General features: G+C 31.4%; 1 protein-coding gene across 1 annotated transcript in view; it reads left to right on the top strand.

Annotated features, from left to right (window-relative positions):
• The first annotated feature begins 2008 nt into the window (after window positions 1-2008).
• The window catches only part of ft (cadherin-related tumor suppressor fat), a 109414-nt gene continuing 90374 nt past the window's right edge, over window positions 2009-21048 (top strand). The window contains exons 1-4 of the mRNA XM_080178435.1: window positions 2009-2330; window positions 4278-4455; window positions 15345-15415; window positions 15886-16074. Coding sequence (XP_080034561.1) covers window positions 4299-4455; window positions 15345-15415; window positions 15886-16074 — 417 coding nt within the window. The 5' untranslated portion in view covers window positions 2009-2330; window positions 4278-4298. The remainder of the gene's footprint in view (window positions 2331-4277; window positions 4456-15344; window positions 15416-15885; window positions 16075-21048) is intronic.

The raw sequence follows: 21048 nt of genomic DNA, 5'->3' as shown, positions 1-21048 counted from the left end.
ATTATAATATCTATCCCTCAACAAAAACTTACTATACTAAGGTTTTTTTTCGTGATTTGAAACCAAAAATTTGAAAGATGAATTAAGATTAATTCTATAAAAAATAAAACAAGGATGACAACATCCATAAAAGCGAAGCTCTGAAACGGTAGGACAAACGGACATTAACACTTATATATTGTCAGAACTAAATAATCAGAATATAAATATATAAGAGTCGAAGCAAAATTATAAGTTAATTTGTTAAAAAAAATGCTTTATACAGGAAAATGTTTATGGACATACCTACATTTTTAGGACTTGATTATAGAGTTGCTTCGCTTATAACATTATACTTTGTTCTCCCAGGAATCAATATACCAAAAATCAGACCAATCGGATGATTTGATCACATAAAAATTTGTTGTTAAAAAAGTAAAAAAATCAACATGCTTAAAACGGACGTACGGACATTTTGGTAATGATTATATAGTTACTACGCTTTCTAAATCGTACCTAACTATTAAAGGAATCACCATGCAAAATTTGAAATCGATAGGACAATCCTAACATGCCTAAATTAACGAAAAAAGCTATCCGTTACATACGTACGGACGGACGTACGGACGGACCGACCCTAATTATAGAAAAGCTCCGCTTTTAAAAATTGCTGTGTTTTTAACTACATTATGGGGAAAACTTGGTTTACAAAAGAAAAGGGGCGAAGTAAAGTAATAATAAGATAAAGAGTGTAATAGCATGGGGGGGGGGGAGGGGGTAAAATATTGAGTTACATTACCTATTTTGTCAGGGGCGCCACAGCTTTGTAAGCCGGCCAAACCAAAATAGATAGAATGGCTACAATTAGTAGCTATTTCAAAAATCGTTTTGTAAACTTCATATTTTATTCGGAATACTTAAGAACTAACCAAAATCTTACTATGTAATTCTATAATATAAAGTAGTATGGAATTTTGTTGAAATTACTGGTCCAAATTGAAAGAACTCCCTAGGGAAGCTAGTCCCTAGTCTATAATACAAAGTAGAACGATGTCTGTCGGTCTGAAGTCTCGACATCAATCACCAAAGTTGTTAAACCAACGAACAAGAAAACGTAAATATACAACTTTGTGTATCAGTGTAATTTTTTAAGGTTTTAAAAGCATACTTAAGAAAAAATTACTTTTTGTTACCCAAATGATTTACTGTACTTGGGACCCCTTCTTACACATACTCAAGTTAAAGCACTATAACAGGCAGGTAAATATTTTACCCCCATCCCCATTTTTTATCACCCTAACTTACCCCACCCCTCACCCCCATCCCCTGATTTTGGGCAAGTATTGAATCAAAACCATTCTTAAAAATTTCTCCCCAAGAAAAAAATTCTTCCAAAAAAAAATAAATTTATATATATTAGAGACCAGAAACTTTTTTCTTAAAAAAGAAGTTTTGAAATAATACTTTTATACTATTATGGTTGATATTTAGCCCTTAAGCTAAGGAATGGTTAGATTGTGTGCTAGCTAAGCCAATGGACGAACTTAGGTATACTCACTATACAAGGTTGTTACTCTACAAAAATGTGTTTTTATATATATAGCAAAAAAAAATTTGGGGGGGGGGAATGAATTTTTTTCTAGGGGTGGTTTTCTTGGGAGGGTGGTGGTACAATCCCCCAAAATTTCTTAGGGCCTAAAAAAAGTTACCCTGAAAAGGAGAACCCAATCGGTTCAACGGTTAGCGAGATCCTTCGGTACGAACAGACAGATACAAAGATCCTGTTACTTTATTATAAGGACTATGAATAGTTTTAAAGATTTAAAAAATTCTTACGCCCCAAAAAGCGCGCTTTAATTTACAAGAAATTTTTTGGGTTTTGGGGAGAACACCACCAACTGAGAGAGTGAGAGACAGAGAGGCTATTTAAGAGTCAGTTTCGCTTTAACTTTCAGCTTAGAAATAGGGTGTATTACCCATTTTTACCCAAAAATATAAATATTATGTTACAATATAATATAAAAATAGATTTAAACGCATGAATAGAGCAATAGTGTTTAAGTTAAAGTGATAATACATTTATAATAAATAAAAATAAAGTGAACATAAATAAATTTTGTTATTTAAAATAGTGAAATTTAAATGTGAAGTGAACCAAGTTTTAGTATATATACCAGGGCGAGGAATCTTGAATTATTAATAGCCGCAAGGGACAGCTCTCTCTCCCTCTTTCTCTCATCTCCCGCACTCACTTCTAACTCTCTCTCTCCTTAGCCGGCTCTAGGGATTTATTTAGAACTTTTTATTTCTGACAAAAGTTGGGGAAAGGAGTGAAAGAATTAAATATACAGGTAAACTAAAAACTTAACAGTTAGGGACTTTACATTATTGAATCAACTTTAACTTTAGAATTAAGAGATTATTTCTTTTTTTAAAACCAGATATAAGCTCCAATTTTTTTATAATTTATTAGCCTTGGTCAATATAAATTTTAAAACATCCCATTCTAGATATTTCGTCATTTATTATTAAAAGCTTTTCTGTAATTAGGGTCGGTCCGTCCGTACGTCCGTCCGTCCGTAACGGATAGCTTTTTTCATTAATTTAGGCATGTTGTTTTTTTTACTTTTTTAACAACAAATTTATATGTGAACTAATCGTCTGATTGATCTGATTTTTGGTATATTGATTCCTGGGACAACAAAGTATAATGTAATAAGCGAAGCAACTCTATAATCAAGTCCTAAAAATGTAAGTATGTCCATAAACATTATCCTGAATCAAGCAGTTTTCAACAAATTTACCTACAATTTTGATTTGACATTTATACATTTTTTTTCCGATTTTTCAGTTCAGATACTATACAAGTGTTAATGTCCGTTTGTCCTACCGTTTCAGTGCTTCGCTTTTATGGATGTTGTCATCCTTGTTTTTTTATATCTTGAAAACTGTATGGGTAATCATATTTTTTTTATAAATTGGGGTTGGATTTAGGTTCCTAACTGTAAATAAGATATAAAAAGTTTGGGCTAGAAAAAACCTTTACGGTCCTTTTTTTATGAATCCTATGGATTGATTACTTTTAGATATTTGTCATTCAAATATTCCTAAATATTTAAGAACTTTTTGAATTAGGAAAAAAAAATTTTGATTCTAAAAGACATGAGCCTGAAAAAAAATTCTAAGGAAATTTATTTTTCTTTTTTAAGGTTTTATTGAACAATATAAAGGACTTACTAATTTCTAAAACAATAATGTGTAAAATATTTCTTTAAACATTTTATTTAATCTTATTTAAGTTATGTTTTGCCCTTGTTTTTGTAAACCCAGCATAAAAATATGACATGTTATTTTTTTAATGGCCTATAAATCATAACATTCATATTCAAATGTCTTAATTCCGCTTGTAGAGTATTTACGCCACTAAAAATTAGCAAGAAACAACATTTTTTTCTATACAAAATGTTTCACAGAAATAATTGAAGCCCCTAACTGTTAACATTTTCCAACGTTTTCATCTGTCAATCAAAATGGGTTAAATTTTGTTGATTAAAACTGCCACAGACACAACAGGGAGAGGGACGCTTTAAATAATCTACATACCTTTCTACCCCCCTCACAAATACATGCTTAAAAAGCAGATATCTAAGGGGCAAAGACAATGGCCGATAAAATGATGTACAGCCTAAGTAATGATAAACAAAATTACCCCTCCTGTAAATTAAGATTAATATTAATTGTTGAAATGTTTAAACACTCAACTTAATGAATCAACCAATTAAAAAATTTGTTAAAAAAGACTAAATGTTTTACATAGGACATACGAGATTATCCCCCCCCCCCCCCCCAATGTCTTATCTCTATTTCCCTGAGTCAACACGAACAAAGATTGTTTTTACATTCGTTACCCCTTTTTATTATTTTTGGACGATTTTTTGACTGAAGCTTTTCATAGCACAGGGTCTGTCAGTATGGCTGGCTTTTATAATTGTATCTTGACACTTTCAATCATTCAACGTTAAATTACCTTGAAAAGGAGAATTTGATATATTTACTGAAGCTCCTTAAAGTGCCTATAAAAATGACGTTATACAATACAAATAACCAATGATAGGCCAATACACAGACTAAATTACCAAAGACAGGCCAGTATACATTTTAATTTAACAATGGTAGGCCAGTATGACATTTTTTATAGGCTCTATAAAAGCTTCTTATTTAGCAGTTAGATATCGACACTGAGAGACATCTTACAGTTTCTATTGATTTTTTTTTTCATGTTTATTTTATGATTTCAGGATGACCCATCTTTGACCGTGATGCCACGCAAGCGCCCACCCCCCTGGTGGGGTGTATGGGGCTGGTCACCACCCTCCACAAGGATGGGGACACTAGCCCTGCTGGTTGTTCTGCTATACCAGCAGGTTTTAGGCCAGCAGCAACTTAATATTGAAACACAAGAGTTTAGTATCACAGGTATGAAAACCTTTAAAAGAAAATTTTTTTATAAACATATTATATTAATATAATTTATGACTTTTGAAAATATACTAATTAAAGATTTTATTACTAAAGTAATGATTTTTGATTGAAGCATCTTCCCTACTCTTAGTTTTGATATCTTTTTAAATACTTAAAGCAAGCACAATTGTAAGTTCCAAATTTAAATCATACACAAAAGTCAAAAACTTATCACAAACCACCCTTCCCTCCCATGTAGGTGGTCGTAACCAATAATAACAAATTCCCACAGGCAATTATACTTTTATTTTTTCCCTTAAATCCTTCTCTGTCCAGTTTTTACCTATACATATTAAACCAAATTTATTTAATATTATTAATCTACATATTAAACAAAAACAATTCCATTTCATATCATTAGTGTTAGTGTGTCATTAAACCTAAAAAATAACACCTGTTAAACCTAACATCTTCTTTAATCTTTTACCAGATGAACAGAAAAAAAATTGGGGATTAACACGTTTGTTTGGAGGGGGGGGGGGGGAGAAAAGGGAGAGGGATAGAGGTATAATTAATGGGCTGACCGATAAATTTTTGTGTCACATTAATATTGTTTTTATGAAACTGCCTAAACGACTTTCTACAAATTTATAACTAAACCGCTTGAACATGAAAGCAAACGAACTGAGTTATGTACAAAATATTTTCATGACTCATTTAAATATGGAATAGTTATTTATGGCATCGTAATTTAAGCAGATTTCCGCGGATAAAAAACTGGTTTTAATATTATGATTGTGCATTTTTATATTCGTAGAAAATTCGTAGATGTAATACGATACGATACAAACATTTTCAGTATGGCTAAGAACTAACCCAGCGGATATTTATCGGTTTTGAAGACATACTGGAAACACATTTAACACTTCTGGACATGGTTGAACTTGTTTAATGAAAAATTAATTTTAAAATTTTTTTGTTGTTGTTTGTTTAAACGTTTAAATTAATCCTTCCTTTATAGTGGATTAAAACGTTTGACTTTAACCACATTAATGGATATATTATTACTTGGATCTTACACCAGAATTTCATTTTATCTAATTAAGTAGAACCTGCAGCGGGCTGAAAATATGTCTCCCCCTTCAACATCATATACCTCATCCCATCTTAGTGGATGAACGAACTGACCAATAAACATGTTCGCAACTTTTTTTAGAATGTGTTAGATCATTGATTTGATGTTTTAAAACCTAAATTTGATCATAATATGGCAATTTTTCTGTTAAAATAAAATTTGTTTTGCACCCAATAAATATACAATTTACATATTGTGTAACTGTAGATGTATAACCTAGACAAATACCTAGTTCAAGTGGTGGGGACCTTTTTCGTTAGCCAGCAAATTGCTTTCTGCTATTTTGTAGCAACTTAGCTGTTTTAATATTTCCGACGATATTTAAAAACCCAATCAAAAGTCGGCAAAAGGTCCCCGTGCACCTATTTTTATTAATTTAATTTAATTTAATTAGCACCCAAAAGGGTATGTATTCGCAGCTGACGTGCGGTTGCCGCGCCTGGATTTTTATTCATCTCTGGTCACTTTACAGCCGTATTTTATTATAGAAACAAGGATGACAACATCCATAAAAGCGAAGCACTTAAACAGTAGGACAAACGGACATTAACACTTATAAGTGTCAGAACTGAATAATCATAATATAAATGTATAAGAGTCAAAGCAAAATTGTAAGTAAAATGTGTTGAAAAACTGCTTGATTCAGGATAATGTTTATGGACATACTTACATTTCTAGGACTTGATTATAGAGTTGCTTCGCTTATTACATTATACTTTGTTGTCCCAGGAATCAATATACCAAAAATCAGATCAATCGGATGATTAGATCACATAAAAATTTGTTGTTAAAAAAGTAAAAAAATCAACATGTTTAAAATGGACGTACGGACATTTTGGTGATGATTATAGAGTTGCTACGCTTTCTAAATCGTACCTAACTATTAAAGGAATCACCATGCAAAATTTGAAATCGATATGACAATTCTAACATGCCTAAATTAACGAAAAAAGCTATCCGTTACGGACGTACGGACGGACGGACGGACGGACGTACGGACGGACGGACCGACCCTAATTATAGAAAAGCTTCGCTTTTAAAAAGGAAATAAAAATCCATAAAAAAATTTATTATTATCTAGAAAAACTAAATAAAAAGTAATATTTCTTTATAATTACGTATAAAATTATAAATGTTATTGCTTTTATCCCAAGATTTATAGCAATTCAAAGAATTATTTAAAAGTTTCATTTTAAATAACGCAATAAAGTATTTAAAGCTTATAATAATTTAGAAATAGAATAAAATGCATAAAAAACTTTGAGTCTCTATTTGTTTTTATCTACTCTAACAGAGCAATGAAGTAACGTACTAACGTACTGACCTAATGTTAGAAAAGTTTCGCTTTCACAAAGGACATTTTTGAGAACCATCTCAGTTTTTTGTTTGTTTACTAATTTAGGACAGATTAGGATAGGTTATATTGGGTAATGGGAAGCCCCGCAGGGCCAGGACACCTCAGGTATACGTCTCTGGCGAGTTTAGACCTAGGAAATACACTACACCCCTTATTTTAATTCATTTTTAGGCGGGTTTTTAGGGCTTAAGAGGCACTTTGTGTGAATCACCAAAATCTCATGTGAAATGAAACACCGATATTTGTTGCATGATAAGATATTTATGAAGTTTAGAGGGGTTAGGGCAAGGAAAGAGATTATTATCTTGTAAAATATTTAAACGATAGATTTTATGCAAGGACATGTATGCAACTAAGACGCGCAGAAATAAAAAAGCTACTAACATTTTAAGAACAATATAAAGGACAAGTTTTGAAGGCTAAGGCATTCCCCCTACTCTTATTATTGATGTCATAAATAGCAGCAATAATTACTATTTTTAACGTCTCTAGTATAATTGTATGATTCGTATTCTTAATTATTTTGCTGAATACAGTTCCCTAAAGATGAAGAAGGGGTTTGCAGAAAAATTTTATTGCAAATTTTATGCGATGTTTAGCAAGGAACACACAAACTATAAGCTTCAACCATAGAAATTAAAGAGCAATGGTTAGGTAGCCTATTTTAAAATATTTAGCCGAAAACAAGCTCATTTATTGATATTTTCTTAGATAGCCAAATTTTTATATAAACAATAAACATATATTAATATATGCCATGATTTTTCAATATTCCTGGAAAATTGTCTGTATGTAATTAAAACTTGTTCTTTCAGTTTGACTGAACTAGTATAGCGTATGTTAATCCGTTAAGAAGACATATTGGACATTTTTTTCCTAACGAATCTTATAAATCTAAACTTGAGAATCGATAACAAAAAGTTTATTACCATATTTATCATCTTTAGCTTGTTATTGCATGCTGCAATTATTATAAAAGTAACTTTCATTGTTTGGTGTTTTACGTTTTTTTTGTCTTGATATTCTAAATATATTAGTCTAAGAGCTGAACAGCCTATAAGCTTTAACTTCTATGATCTTTTTAAACGCCCGTTGAATAATTTTAAAAACTTATTGTTAATATATTTTTTAGACGTGGATAAAGTTATTTGAAAACAGGGACATTGTGTCTGTATTAAAGTAAAATAATAGAGGGGTAAGGGGTTAAAAACTGTATGTCCCCACCCCGTGGACCCTGTGCCGACTTTCAATTGTGTCTTTAAATATCAGCCAATAGCATAGGAAATATTAAAATAGCCAAGTCGCTTCAAAAGAGCAGAAAGCAATTTGCAAGCAGACGAAAAAGGTCTCCAAAAAGGATCCAGGTAGTTGTCTGGGTTATACAACATCTATACTTATACATTTATTGTGTCTGTTTAACTATTTAGGAGATTTTAAGCTACATACATGGACATTTACATGTATAAAAATTATTATATTGGAATATTTATTTATCGCATCTTATTAGACAGCTTTCTGCGGATATTAGATTTAAAAATGATAAGATTAAACCCAGTTTTGTTAGCACTGGGGGGCTGAAGGCTTACAAAACTGGTAATTTTATGGTATTTTTTAATATTCGGGAAAATTGTATGTAGTAAGATGCTATACATGATTTTTCATTATTACCGAGAATCAGTTTCAAAACCATTCTGGATAATGGTTTCTTTTATAACTATTGTCTAAACTTGGTTTGAAACTTATGAAAAATGTCATTCTTGTTTTGTTATGTATTATTAAATAGATAGGCATACATGATAAGAAAAGAAAAGTATGTTCATAACTTATACATATTAAAAATATCATGGATTCAAGGATTAATAATGAAAGAAAATTAATAATTGTTTAATAATTTTTATCGTTAGAAGATATTAAGTTAATAGTTATCTTTCGCATCGTATCATAAACGGCTTTCCGCGGATATAGAATGTACAATTATGAGATTAAAACTAGTTTTTTTAGCCCCGAGGTGCCGAAGGCACCGGCTAAAAAAACTGGTTTTATCTTATGATTGTACATTTTTATATTCGTAGAAAGCTGGATATAATACGATGCTAGACATAGTTTTTTTGTATGGATGAGAACCGGTTCCTATCCACCGGATTCGAATGAATACGAGAAAGTATTTTCTTTGGTTGCCAATTCCATGATATATTTTTATGTTTGTTTACCATTTCTTAAATCCCTGACAGACAAACACACTTATCCAGCTTTTATTATGCCAAGACTTTTCTCCCCATTGTTATGTGAAAATTATGTGTCATTGGTAGGGCACGTTCTTAAATTCCTTGCCAACAAAATTCAGGTGTTAAGACATTTTAGCAAAGATTTTATATAGTTTTTTTTACAGTAAGACTATATTTTATACTATCGGCTACGCCCATAGAGGCCTCTAAAGGTGCTTGAGGTCGGCTGGAGGGGAGGGTGGAGGTGGGGTTATTTGACCTCAATTTTAGTTTTAAAAACAAAAAGTAAAGTTTTGGGTGGTAGATTTTTTCCGAGGGTGATTTCTACAAAAGTGATCAAAAGTTAATATGCTATGAAACAAGGATGACAACATCCATAAAAGCGAAGCACTGAAACGGTAGGACAAACGGACATTAATACTTGTATAGTGTCTGAACTAAATAATCAGAATATAAAAGTATAAGATTCGAAGCAAAAATGTAAGTAAATTTGTTGAAAAACTGCTTGATACAGGATAATGTTTATGGACATACTTACATCTTTAGGGCTTGATTATAGAGTTGCTTCACTTAAAATATTGTTCTTTGTTGTCCCAGGAATCAATATACCAAATATCAGATCAAACGGATAATTAGATCATATAAAAATTTGTTGTTAAAAAAGTAGAAAAATCAACATGTTTAAAATGAACGTACGGACATTCTGGTAATGATTATAGAGTTGCTACGCTTTCTAAATCGTACCTAACTATTACAGGAATTACCCTGCAAAATTTGAAATCGATAGGACAATTCTAATATGCCTAAATTAACGAAAAAAGCTATTTAAAAAAGTAAAAAAATCAACATGTTTAAAATGGACGTACGGACATTTTGGTAATGATTATAGAGTTGCTACGCTTTCTAAATCGTACCTAACTACTACAGAAATCACCATGCAAAGTTTGAAATCGATAGGACAATTCTAACATGCTTAAATTAACGAATAAAAGCTAACTATCTCGGACGGACGTACGGACGGACGGACCGACCCTAATTATAGAAAAGCTTCGCTTTTAAAAAGTATCAAACCTTTACTGGCTTTATTCTAACTTAACGGTTAGCCGTTCTTATGGCAATTATGAATAAAAAAATTTCATTCATTTGTTATATTGTTTGTCTTTATCTTTTTATCTTACAAACCGATTAACATATTAGGCTCTCATTTTTTTGGGAAGCTTTGCATAAGTTCTGGGTAGGCTATCAGCTTTTTTGTGAAGAAGAAACATTTTAAATAATTTCTAAATATTTTTTTTTCAAATTATTAGTAAAAAATATTTCTTAACTAAAGTTCAAAAAATACTCCAAAATATAAATATTATAAAAACTCAAAACAAAATATAGAAATGCTACGCTTTAGAAATTGTTATTGTATGTAGTTCTTTTTTGATGTATTCCTAAATATACATTTGCATATCTAAGAGAGAAGCCCCATGCCTAGTTTTTTACCCAAGTAACTTTTTAGATGTTCAAACAATTATACCAATTTAAAAATGAGCGAAAATTATTCAGCTTCTTTAAAGAATGGTTAAAGTCAGCTTTTAAAAAATGTAGAGCCGGAAAATTTTTTTGTGTGAAACTTTTTTTGGGAGGTTTTGATTTTTTTTCTAGGGGCGATTCCTGAGAGGGTGGTGTTATAATTCTTACTAAGACCTATGAGAAGCTACTCTGTAAAGGAGAACCAATATCAGTTCAGGGGTTAGCGTGATCCTTCGTTACACAGACAGACAGACAGTGATCCTGTTACTTTTATATAAGGATTGTATTGATCTTATACTTATTAATTAGCATTTTTTCTGTTTTAAGTTGCAGCATTTTTGTGCTGTTTTCTTTAAAAACTTATTTTTTTTGCCTGGGTCTTGACGAGAGAAAGTTGGTGTACACATGACACAAATGCTCATTCATATGTACTTCACTTACACATTATAAAGCGTTCACTCAAAAAGGTGTATGTGTCTTAAGAAGCTTTTTATAGTGCCAATAAAAATGACGTCTTACTGGCCTACCATTGGTAGATTAAAATGTTTACTGATCTGCCTTTGTTAATTTAGTCTGTCTATTGCTCTATGACGTTATTTTACAGGCAATACAAAGAGATTCTGTCTTAAGAATATTTCACTTAAAATCCTCCATTTCTGTAGCGAAACTACTAAATAATGCGGGTGTGATTGTTATCATGGGTTAGTTAGTAAGACTTTAGTAGTGCAGCTACTCTTTAATTAATGATGAATTATCTAAAGCATTTGATAACGTTAAAATAGATATTACCAAGATCAAATTTGTTTTGAAAGCTACCTAGAGTTCTAATGATATGTAAGTTTGAGTCTTATCTTAGATTAGTTTATCTATTTTGTAGATCAAACTTCTTTTAATCAAGGACTACCCCTTTGCAAAGCATAGTAGTATTTTTTCATGGAGGGGGGGGGGGGGGCGGGGCATATTTTTGTCGCCCGACTTTTGCATTGTCCCTTAAGCATTAAAGTGTCCTATCTTTCCTGCAATTTTTTTGCTAAAAGCTTATTAGGCTAATATTTAGCATCTTATAGTAGCGCAGCTACTCTTTAAACTGTTTATCTGTCTGACCGTTTGTTTGTCCATTCGTTAATTCGTCTGTCTATAAATACAAGTTGGTTGGCAAAATTTAATTTTTTATCGACAAATGTATCCAAGATTTGTTTTTTTTCTGTTGTATAGTATGCACAAAATATAATGGCATTAATATTCACGGGTGGATTCTTGTTTGTATGTGAGTATATAATAAAAACAAGGACAGTTATGTAAGCAAATTACGCGGCAATAAAAATATAGAAATACGTTTCTTTTATAAAAGTAACATGATATATGTATGTCTTACTGTCCATAGATTAAGGTCATAAGAAGGTTTTTTAACTTTTTTGGGGTGTTGGTGCCTCCTCCCTGCTAAGAGAAATCGTCATTTTTTCTTTTTAGAAATAAGATTAATTAAATCTAAAATTGGAAAGCAGACTTATCCATCTCGGCCCTTCCCTCAAGTAAGCGATAGTAATATCATTAATTTTAGTACAGATAGGGATGTCCAAGCTTTTATTTTGAGGGGATTAAATAAGAGGTTACAAAGATTTGAGGAAGTTTTTTCTAATGATTTTTTAAAATTTTGGGTTTCAAAATTTGAGGAGGGTAAACTCCCCTTCACCCCCACCCTTGGACGTCTATCTAAAGCAAAATAAAAAATAAAAAAAAACATTTTACCATGAGTTTTCAATTATCATTTTTTGTTTTCATAACATCATAAATAAATTAAAGTCTTGAAGACACTATTTTCAACAGAATGGACATGGTTATAGAGTTGTATTGCTATTTGAAAAATGTAGAAAAAAGGGTACGTTTGTTGTTTAGCAAATTGGCTATTCTTTTCACCCATACAACAGCAGGATATAACATGAGGTGTTCCTTGCTTTCCGCTAATACACACAATATCATAAAGGGTACAAAAAATGCAGCCACGTGCGTACCCTTGGCCTATTTTTTATAGCAATTTCCAAGAAGATTAGGCTTTTATACTTTTTTTTAGATGTTTTTAGATTTAAATTTTTTAAAAAATCTCCGAACAATAATAAAAAATATCTTCAAATTTATTTTTGAAAATCTTCGAGTTAAGTCAAGGTTTTTAAAAACATTGAGCGAGAAAAGCAAATGGTAATGGACTTAATTAAGTAAGTAATGATTTACAGAACTAATACATTTTAAAAAAATGAATATATACTTTTTTGCGTTAGTGAAGTCACACCATAAAAGGGAAAACGATAAATATTCTTAAGAATAAAAAAGGGATCTAAAAGGATAAAACAACAGATCTATAGTATAGATGTATATACAGACATTTACCTCCCTTCATTTTTCTAAGACCTCTTTCGTCTGCTTCTAAATTATTTTCTGCTACTTGGCTGCGTTAAAATAAGCGATACAATTGGTTGATAATCAATGACCCAATAGAAGGGTTGCACAAGGTGGTTGTTATACAGTTATTTAATCCTTTCCCTAGCTCTAGTGTTTTACTCTAATGATTAGACAATAGCCGATAAATGATGATAATTTAAAATACCCCTTCCTAAACGTTTGGACACTCTACTTAATGTAACAACCAATCAAAACTTAATAAAAATCCCAAAAAGTGTTAAGCCAACATTTGCACATTAGCAACACTAACCATTATGATAAAATTCAATTAATATATATTTTTAATCAAAATATTTTGCCCGTCCAATTAAAACTTTAATATTCTTTTTAGAATATATGTCTATTTCAGTGAATATTTGTATTATTTTAACAACCAATGTTTTTTAAATCAAAGAAAAGAATAACCATACATACATTGTTGTATATTTGAAGGCGTACAATATGTATGTTTTACAAAAAGATAACTTCTATCAAACTTTTAAAACCTAAAATTAGGAAATGCATTTTAATTTCTTTAGTAAAAAAAGCGGCTGTACTTAAAAAAGCCATTTGATATTTTTTGGTAAGTTGTTGATTACGTTAGTGGTACGCTTATAAAAAAAAAGATAAAAAAGTGAGATTTTTTTTGCTATAATAAATGTACTAATAAAAAAAACCATTCTAACTTTATTTTGACAAAGTTACTTAAGTACACACCCTAGTTTTAGAGTAGCTATAAATAGCTGCTTAAAGCCGCCTGACCGACATAGATGTTTTATATCAAATATGCTTCATAATGATCGAAATTTAGACAAGAAATTTCAGCTGTCTGTCTTTAATAGGAGCCGAGAAAATTATGTTTCCCCTAAAACATTCCAGACAGACGGACATTTCAAAATAAAAAGTAGCGTCGCTTCTAAAAAAATTGAGTATGTTTGCCAAAAGAATGTCCATGGTCTCTTAAATGTCATCTCAACTTTTTAGATGAGGTGATCCTACATTTAGGCTAAAATTGTCATTGGAAAAAAATTAAATGAAATAGCAATAAATTGTACGATGATAATCATATCCTATTACACAAAGTTTTTGTCTGAACCGATTTGGTTTTACAATTTAGATAAGCTTCACACAGGTCCTTAGATAGTTTTAGGCTATTTTATTTTAGTTCAAAGTCTTGGGGTGGTTTTAAGCTATTTCTTTGCCTTGTCGACTACAGAGCCCCTAAATCCTAGGGGTCGCAGCCGCTTTTATCCTTACATAAAAGTAACAGAACATCTGCCTGTCTGTCTGTTTGTCTATTTGTTTGTTTCTCTGTACCGAAGTATCTCGCTACCAACTGAACCGTATGGTTCTTCTTTACAGGGTAGCTTCTCAGCTATAGAATATAGAATTTATGCATTTGGCTCGTATTAAAAAATTGAAGTTTTCATTTTTTGGTTGTTTTTTAAGCAAACTTTTAGAAAAAGGCAAAAATATTAAACGAAGGGAAAGAGAGGAAAGGAGAAAAAGAAAGAGAGAGGAAGAGAAGGCCAAAAGGACCCTGACTTGCTGCGTGAAAGTTTAATTTTTGATTCATGATTCAGATTGTCCTTATTCGCACTTTGGGCCATTTTTAATTTATATGGTCAAAAATGTTCGAAATCCAAACAAAAAATCTTCCAAAATTTTAAATAAAAATTTGAAATTTAATTTCTAGTAAATAAATAGTGTTATCCTTAAATATAAAAGTTATAGGATGTCTGTTATTCTGTTTGCCTGTTTCTTATTCCCCTGGACCGATATGGTTCTCCTTTACAGGGAAGCTTCTTATTGGTCCTGGAAAGGTTTATAACTATTTTGGGGGAGGATGTACCTCGACCATCCCAAGAAATTAACCACCTAATATTTGTTTTAAAATATTTTTTTTTATGAATTTTAATCCAATGTGGATTTAAGAAGTTCTTCTGCATACCAAAGAATAATGCCACTGAGAAGTTAGTTTTTTTTCCTATGCAAAATAACTACCTAAATGTATGATTTATTATTTTTTGTTGGAACGTTCTATTTTTTTTTGGGGGGGGGAGTTTATCCTCCCCCCCCCCGCTTATAAAAATTTTGGGTGTCCAACCACCAAAACTTTGAAACCCATTATTTTACCCCCCCCCCAAAAAAAAAAAAGGTTGTACGTCCTTAATCTTAACCTTCTAGGAATTTAAAAAAAAAATTGTGTAATATAACTTATTTATAATTTCAGAGGAGCTTGAAATAGGAAGTTCAGTTGGGTTCATCAACACCAGACCTGGATTTACCTACACATTCAATCAGGTACCTATAGTAGATTTGGAAATATTGGTTGAAAAGTTTAAACATCACAAGTTAAATTCAATAAAAGTACCCAAATGCTTTTAGCCAATAAATAACCTAATGTGTTTAACAAACTTTGGTTATTAGTGTAGTTTATGGTCCAATGTCCCCTCCCTCCATGTATAGTTGGTTTGAAGTAGTGCCGCTACACTATATGCAAATAATATGCCCGTACGTCCATAATTGTAATTATGTCATTGATATTTGCAGGGACAGAAAGGCATTTGACTGTAAGTTATACTGGTACCCAAAGTTTTAAAGTCTTATTTAATGGCTTAAAATTTTGGGTACTTAAACTAAATATCTATTGGTTGGTTCAAACTATCTGTTTCCAAACAGTTTTAATCTGGAGAAGTGGTAATTTTGTTAATCATTATTGGGGGTAAAAACAAATATTTAATATTATCTTTGATAATATTTTCTTTATTTAGGCTGTCTCTGAATTTCGAATCGATCCGGTCAGCGGCGAAATACGGACGGCGGCTCGGATAGACCGCGAATCTGGCGGGTTAAATGCCGTTAACACCGGCGGGTCCAACCGTTTTAAGTCCGATGGTCCGAATGGCGAAACTGTTTTTGAGCTGGTGGTTATTTCTAGCTCTCCAACTTATCCTATACAGGTTAGAAAATATAGTTTTATCAGCAGAGCATTTCTATAATTATAAAGTCATTGCGTTAGTTATCAAAGCTTTACGGGTTTTATGTTATTTAAAATTATAAGAAAATAACCCTTAACAACCCTCAGGACTAATAAAAACTTTCCCGAAGTAAAAAAATAGTAAATATGAAGAAAAAAATTGAATCAGATCGTTTTTCAAATCAAAATCTAATGATGTATTCCAAAAATACAAAAAAAAGAAAATATTTTTTTTGGGGTTATCAAAAGAAATATCAAGCAAATGCAATTTATCTGTTTTTATTTTTATTGCCACAGTTTAGGATGGGTATTCTAAAGAATTATTGAAAGATTTGGAGTATGCTATGTCTAATAAAATCCAATATTTGATATGTTTTTCTAACTTGATGCCTATTATATAAAGTAGTAAGGTTTTTTTGTCTGAAGCTTAAGATCCCGATAACTACTTAACCGATTTGGTTCTCTATTTTAGGTAGGCTTCATTTAGGTCCTGAAATGGTTTTGGCTATTTTATTTTCATATCTAAGTCTTTGGATGGTTTTAAGCAATTTGTCTAGCCCCTATATGTCCTTCCGGGTTCCTAGATGCTAGGGGCGTAGCCGCTAGTGTATACTTAAGCTCACATAGGGATTCCTACAAATTAATATTATAATATTTCTATCTTGATCGATTCAAGCATTCGCTAGTCTTGTACCTAATGTTGGAATCATAAATCTTAAAGCATCTTAAATTATGCTCATAATTATAATTAACCATAGTCAAAACAACAAAACAACGATCACCAAATTAAAAATTAAAGAATAAACTAAATATACATGAGAATTTAATAAAATTTTTGTCTTTTTACCTAATTTTAGAATTCTTGTCAATGTTTTGTTTTTAAAAAGGAGAGTTTTGATTAGAATCTAAAATGACTGTTTAATTCTTCTTTATGCAAAATCCCTTTTTAACTAGGGGAGGGACAAATTTATAAAGTACAAAAATAATACCGTATATGAAAAAAAATAATGTAAAATGGCATTCAAATAATCTGTATAAAGAAGAAGTTTTATCATTAAACATTTTCTAGTCGTGCTCCAATCTGAGAATGCTTTGATAAAATGGAATAGTTATATTTCTTATCATAGACGTCCAAGGGGGGGGGGTAATGGGGCAATTACCCCCCCCCCCATTTAAAATTTACCCCTAACATGGGGGTGCCGTAGGCACTCCCAACCATTTAGGAGGGGGTATTTACCCCCCCCAAAATAAAAAATCTCTAATAAAAAAAATTAATGCGCGCTTCGCGCGCATTTTTAATACTATATATTTAATAAAATTTAAATTACCCCCCCAAAAAATTTTACCCCGGGGGTAAATTTGGGGGGGGGGATTAACTAAATTTACCCCAGCCAACAGATTTCGGGGGGGTAATTACCCCCCCCCCCCCCCAAGCAAATTTTACCCCCGGGGTAAAAATTTTGGGGGGGGGGTAAAAAAAAATTGCGGCGCGCTTCGCGCGCCATTTTACCCCCCCCCCCAAAATAAAAAGCTTGGACGCCCCTGTTTCCTATTATACAATTTACTGATTGGGGATCTTGATATACTTTATTTATGTGTTTTTTTTATTGTTTAAAAAAAACATTAATTGGAAAAAACATAATATATGTTTAAACTATTTTAATGCGTTGTTTTAAAACAAAATAAAAGATTTTTTCACCTCTTAACTTTTTTTAGTAGGTAAACCATTCATTTTTGGTGTGAAATGCCCAAACCTTCATTTATAGAAATTTATAGAAATACTTCAGCCCAAACTTAGGGGTAATATTTGAAGGGGAGTGGGGGTGGTAAATCTAATATATTTTTTTTTGGGGGGGGGGGATGATTGAATATAACTCAACCCCCCCCCCCTCCTCCTTGTGCATCCTCGGTTCTACTATTGTTTATTGTTTTTATGAATAATTGTCTTTGTTAAAATTGAGCTTGTCAAATGTCAAATCTGGGATGAAAAATTGGTTGAATTGAAACTTGGTAAATCTGATTTGAATGAAAAATAGCAAGGTAGCGTCAAAGTTTCTAAAATCAAGTTGCGTCATCCCAAGCCTTTGGTAGGGGATTGAGGGAAAGAAAATAGTCTAAAACCTCCCCCAAAGCATTTATAAAGCTTCTCTGAAAAGTGCAACCAATTCGATTCAGCATTTTCTGATATCATTGGCTTCATACAAAAAAAAAAAACATTTTACTTTACATAATAGTATATTGTTATTTTTAGGTTTTGTATATGTAAATTATGTTTTTTTCCTACTAACTTTAAGTATTTTTTTGATACAAATACTCAAATAAATTTACACTTCTCCCCGCCCCTTATATGAATAAACTACCTAAAGCAAAAATGCACAATGGGATGGATGAAAAATTTGTCAACCATTAAACTATATCTCTTTCTCTTATAAATAAAACTAAAAGAATAATTTTTTTAAAGAAATGATTTCTCTATGAAAATAGGAATCCCTAAACTTTCATGTGATTCCCCTTTAGTTTTTAAAAGCGAAGCTTTTCTATAATTAGGGTCAGTCCGTACGTCCGTACGTCCGTCCGTCCGTACGTCCGTCCGAGATAGATAGCTTTTATTCGTTAATTTAGGCATGTTAGAATTGTCCTATCGATTTAAAACTTTGCATGATGATTCTTGTAGTAGTTAGGTACGATTTAGAGAGCGTAGCAACTCTATAATCATTACCAGAATTTCCGTATGTCCATTTTAAACATGTTGATTTTTCTACTTTTTTAACAACAAATTTTTATGTGATCTAATTATCCGTTTGATCTGATTTTTGGTATATTGATTCCTGGGACAACAAAGAACAATAGTATAAGCAAAGCAACTCTATAATCAAGTCCTAAAAATGTAAGTATGTCCAAAACATTATCCTGTATCAAGCAGTTTTTCAACATATTTACTTACAATTTTTATTCAACTCTTTCGATACTTTTATATTCTGATTATTCAGTTCAGACACTATACAAGTGTTAATGTCCGTTTGTCCTACCGTTTCAGTGCTTCGCTTTTATGGATGTTGTCATCCTTGTTTTTGTTTCCAATATTAGCATTATTTTTACTACAACTTCATTTACACACTTCGCAAAAAAAGATTATTTAAGATCAAGGTTTATAACAAGAAAGACAATATTATTTGTAGCAATTTCTAGTAATTTTGTTTCTTATCAATTTTAAAAGTGGCAGGATGTATGTCTCTACCAGAAGATCTCACTAACAGCTGTAATTTTCTTCTTTACAGAGAAGCTTCTCATAGGTCATTTTAAGCTTTCTATTTATTTTAAGGATTGTAGATCAACTTAGGATATCAATCCACATGTGATATTTAAGCCAGAGAGAGAGGGGATAATGGGCTGTTTATTACACTAGTCCCCAAAATATTATAATTGCGTTTTCTTATTCGTTGGCTCAACAAATTTGGGAACTTTAGTAAATTTTGATTGGTTGATTTACTAAGTTGAGTGTTTAAATCTTTCAACCACTAATTTTGATCTACAGTAGGAGTAATTTTACGTATTACCATTGGGGATGCACATCAATATATCGGTCAATGACTTATCCCTTTAGTTCCCTATATTTTAGCCCCTTTATAAAAAAACTAATCGATCTTTCTAACAACCACATTATAGAGTGGCTGCTCTGATTAAAAAATGAAATATCAAAACTTTGAATAGTGATAAAATCTTTAGAGAGTGTGTAAGCTTTAATCCATGCCAGGGATTGGAATTTAGATTCTTTCATTGATAATAAACAAAATTGCCTCTAATTTAGATTTATATTGTTTGAAAAGTTTTGATACTACAAGTTGGGAACAAACCAATCAAAAATAATCATTAAAATCATTGTTGTCAAAAAGTTTATTTAAGGCCCAAATAAGAGTTTAGAGAAACCACCAAAAAGTATTTTCACTGCCGGTTATCGTGAGGTTCGAATCTCGGTGTGAACAGTCTTTATAAAACATCTTAAATAGATAAATTAATTCCAAAAAATGCCCCTAAATCAATAAAAGGTGTTAATCTCTGAGCTGAGCTAATTCAATAACATCACTGAAAACTGTTTTTAAATTGGAAACTCTTTTTTTCCGTATTACATTCCCTGTCTAAAATCCTGATCGAAATCAGTGCATTTTAATCCCGAGCCGCCATTTTTTATTTGAATTTAATTCCTTTGGAGATGGACATTTTTATACAACTTTTTAAGCCTTCACAATTCATATAAATATTAATTCTGTATTCAAACAAGGAATGCAATTTCCATAGGATTTATAATCCCATTATTTGATTCGTTATTTTTAAAGCCTTGGATACTGTTGCTGAGTTTTGATTGGTTAGTTCAAAACTAGTGGTGTCTAAACATTTCGACCAATAATTTTAAGTTATAAAAAGGAATATCTTTTTTATCTTCATTTGGGTATGTATATAATTGTTACGGTCCATTGTCTTATCCCTTAAGATCCCTGAATATCCAAAGAGGATATAAAAAGTACAAAAAAAGAAACAAGTAAGAAACGTAGATGATTGACGGTCAGACGGACATTTCGACTTAAAAAGTAGCTTTTTTTGCAATTCAACTGACAAACGGACTACGGTATGTAAATATCATTGAAATGTTTAAAATCAAATAGAGGTTTGGAGTTGAACCTTTTACAAGAAAGATTGCATTTTTTTTAACAAAAACAATAATTCCTCCAAAAGAAAGGCGTTTTGGTTTTATTTATGCAATAATTTACATGAAAACCAACACATTAAAATTATAGAAAAGCTTTGTTATTTATATTAAATAAATGCGCCTAATATTTAACCTCCAATCTATTGCTACTTCTCAAAGTCTTAAGGGATAAGATTGACATACATCCCTAATAATAATAAAATTTAACCCTTCCGTGGATCAAAATTATTGTTTGAAATTTTATGACACTAG

The sequence above is a fragment of the Acartia tonsa genome, chromosome 12 (genome assembly GCF_053477335.1).
Source record: "Acartia tonsa isolate MP-2025a chromosome 12, ASM5347733v1, whole genome shotgun sequence".
Lineage (NCBI taxonomy): Eukaryota > Metazoa > Arthropoda > Copepoda > Calanoida > Acartiidae > Acartia > Acartia tonsa.
Note: the sequence above shows the minus strand (reverse complement) of the source record. Positions and strands in the feature narration are given on the sequence as shown.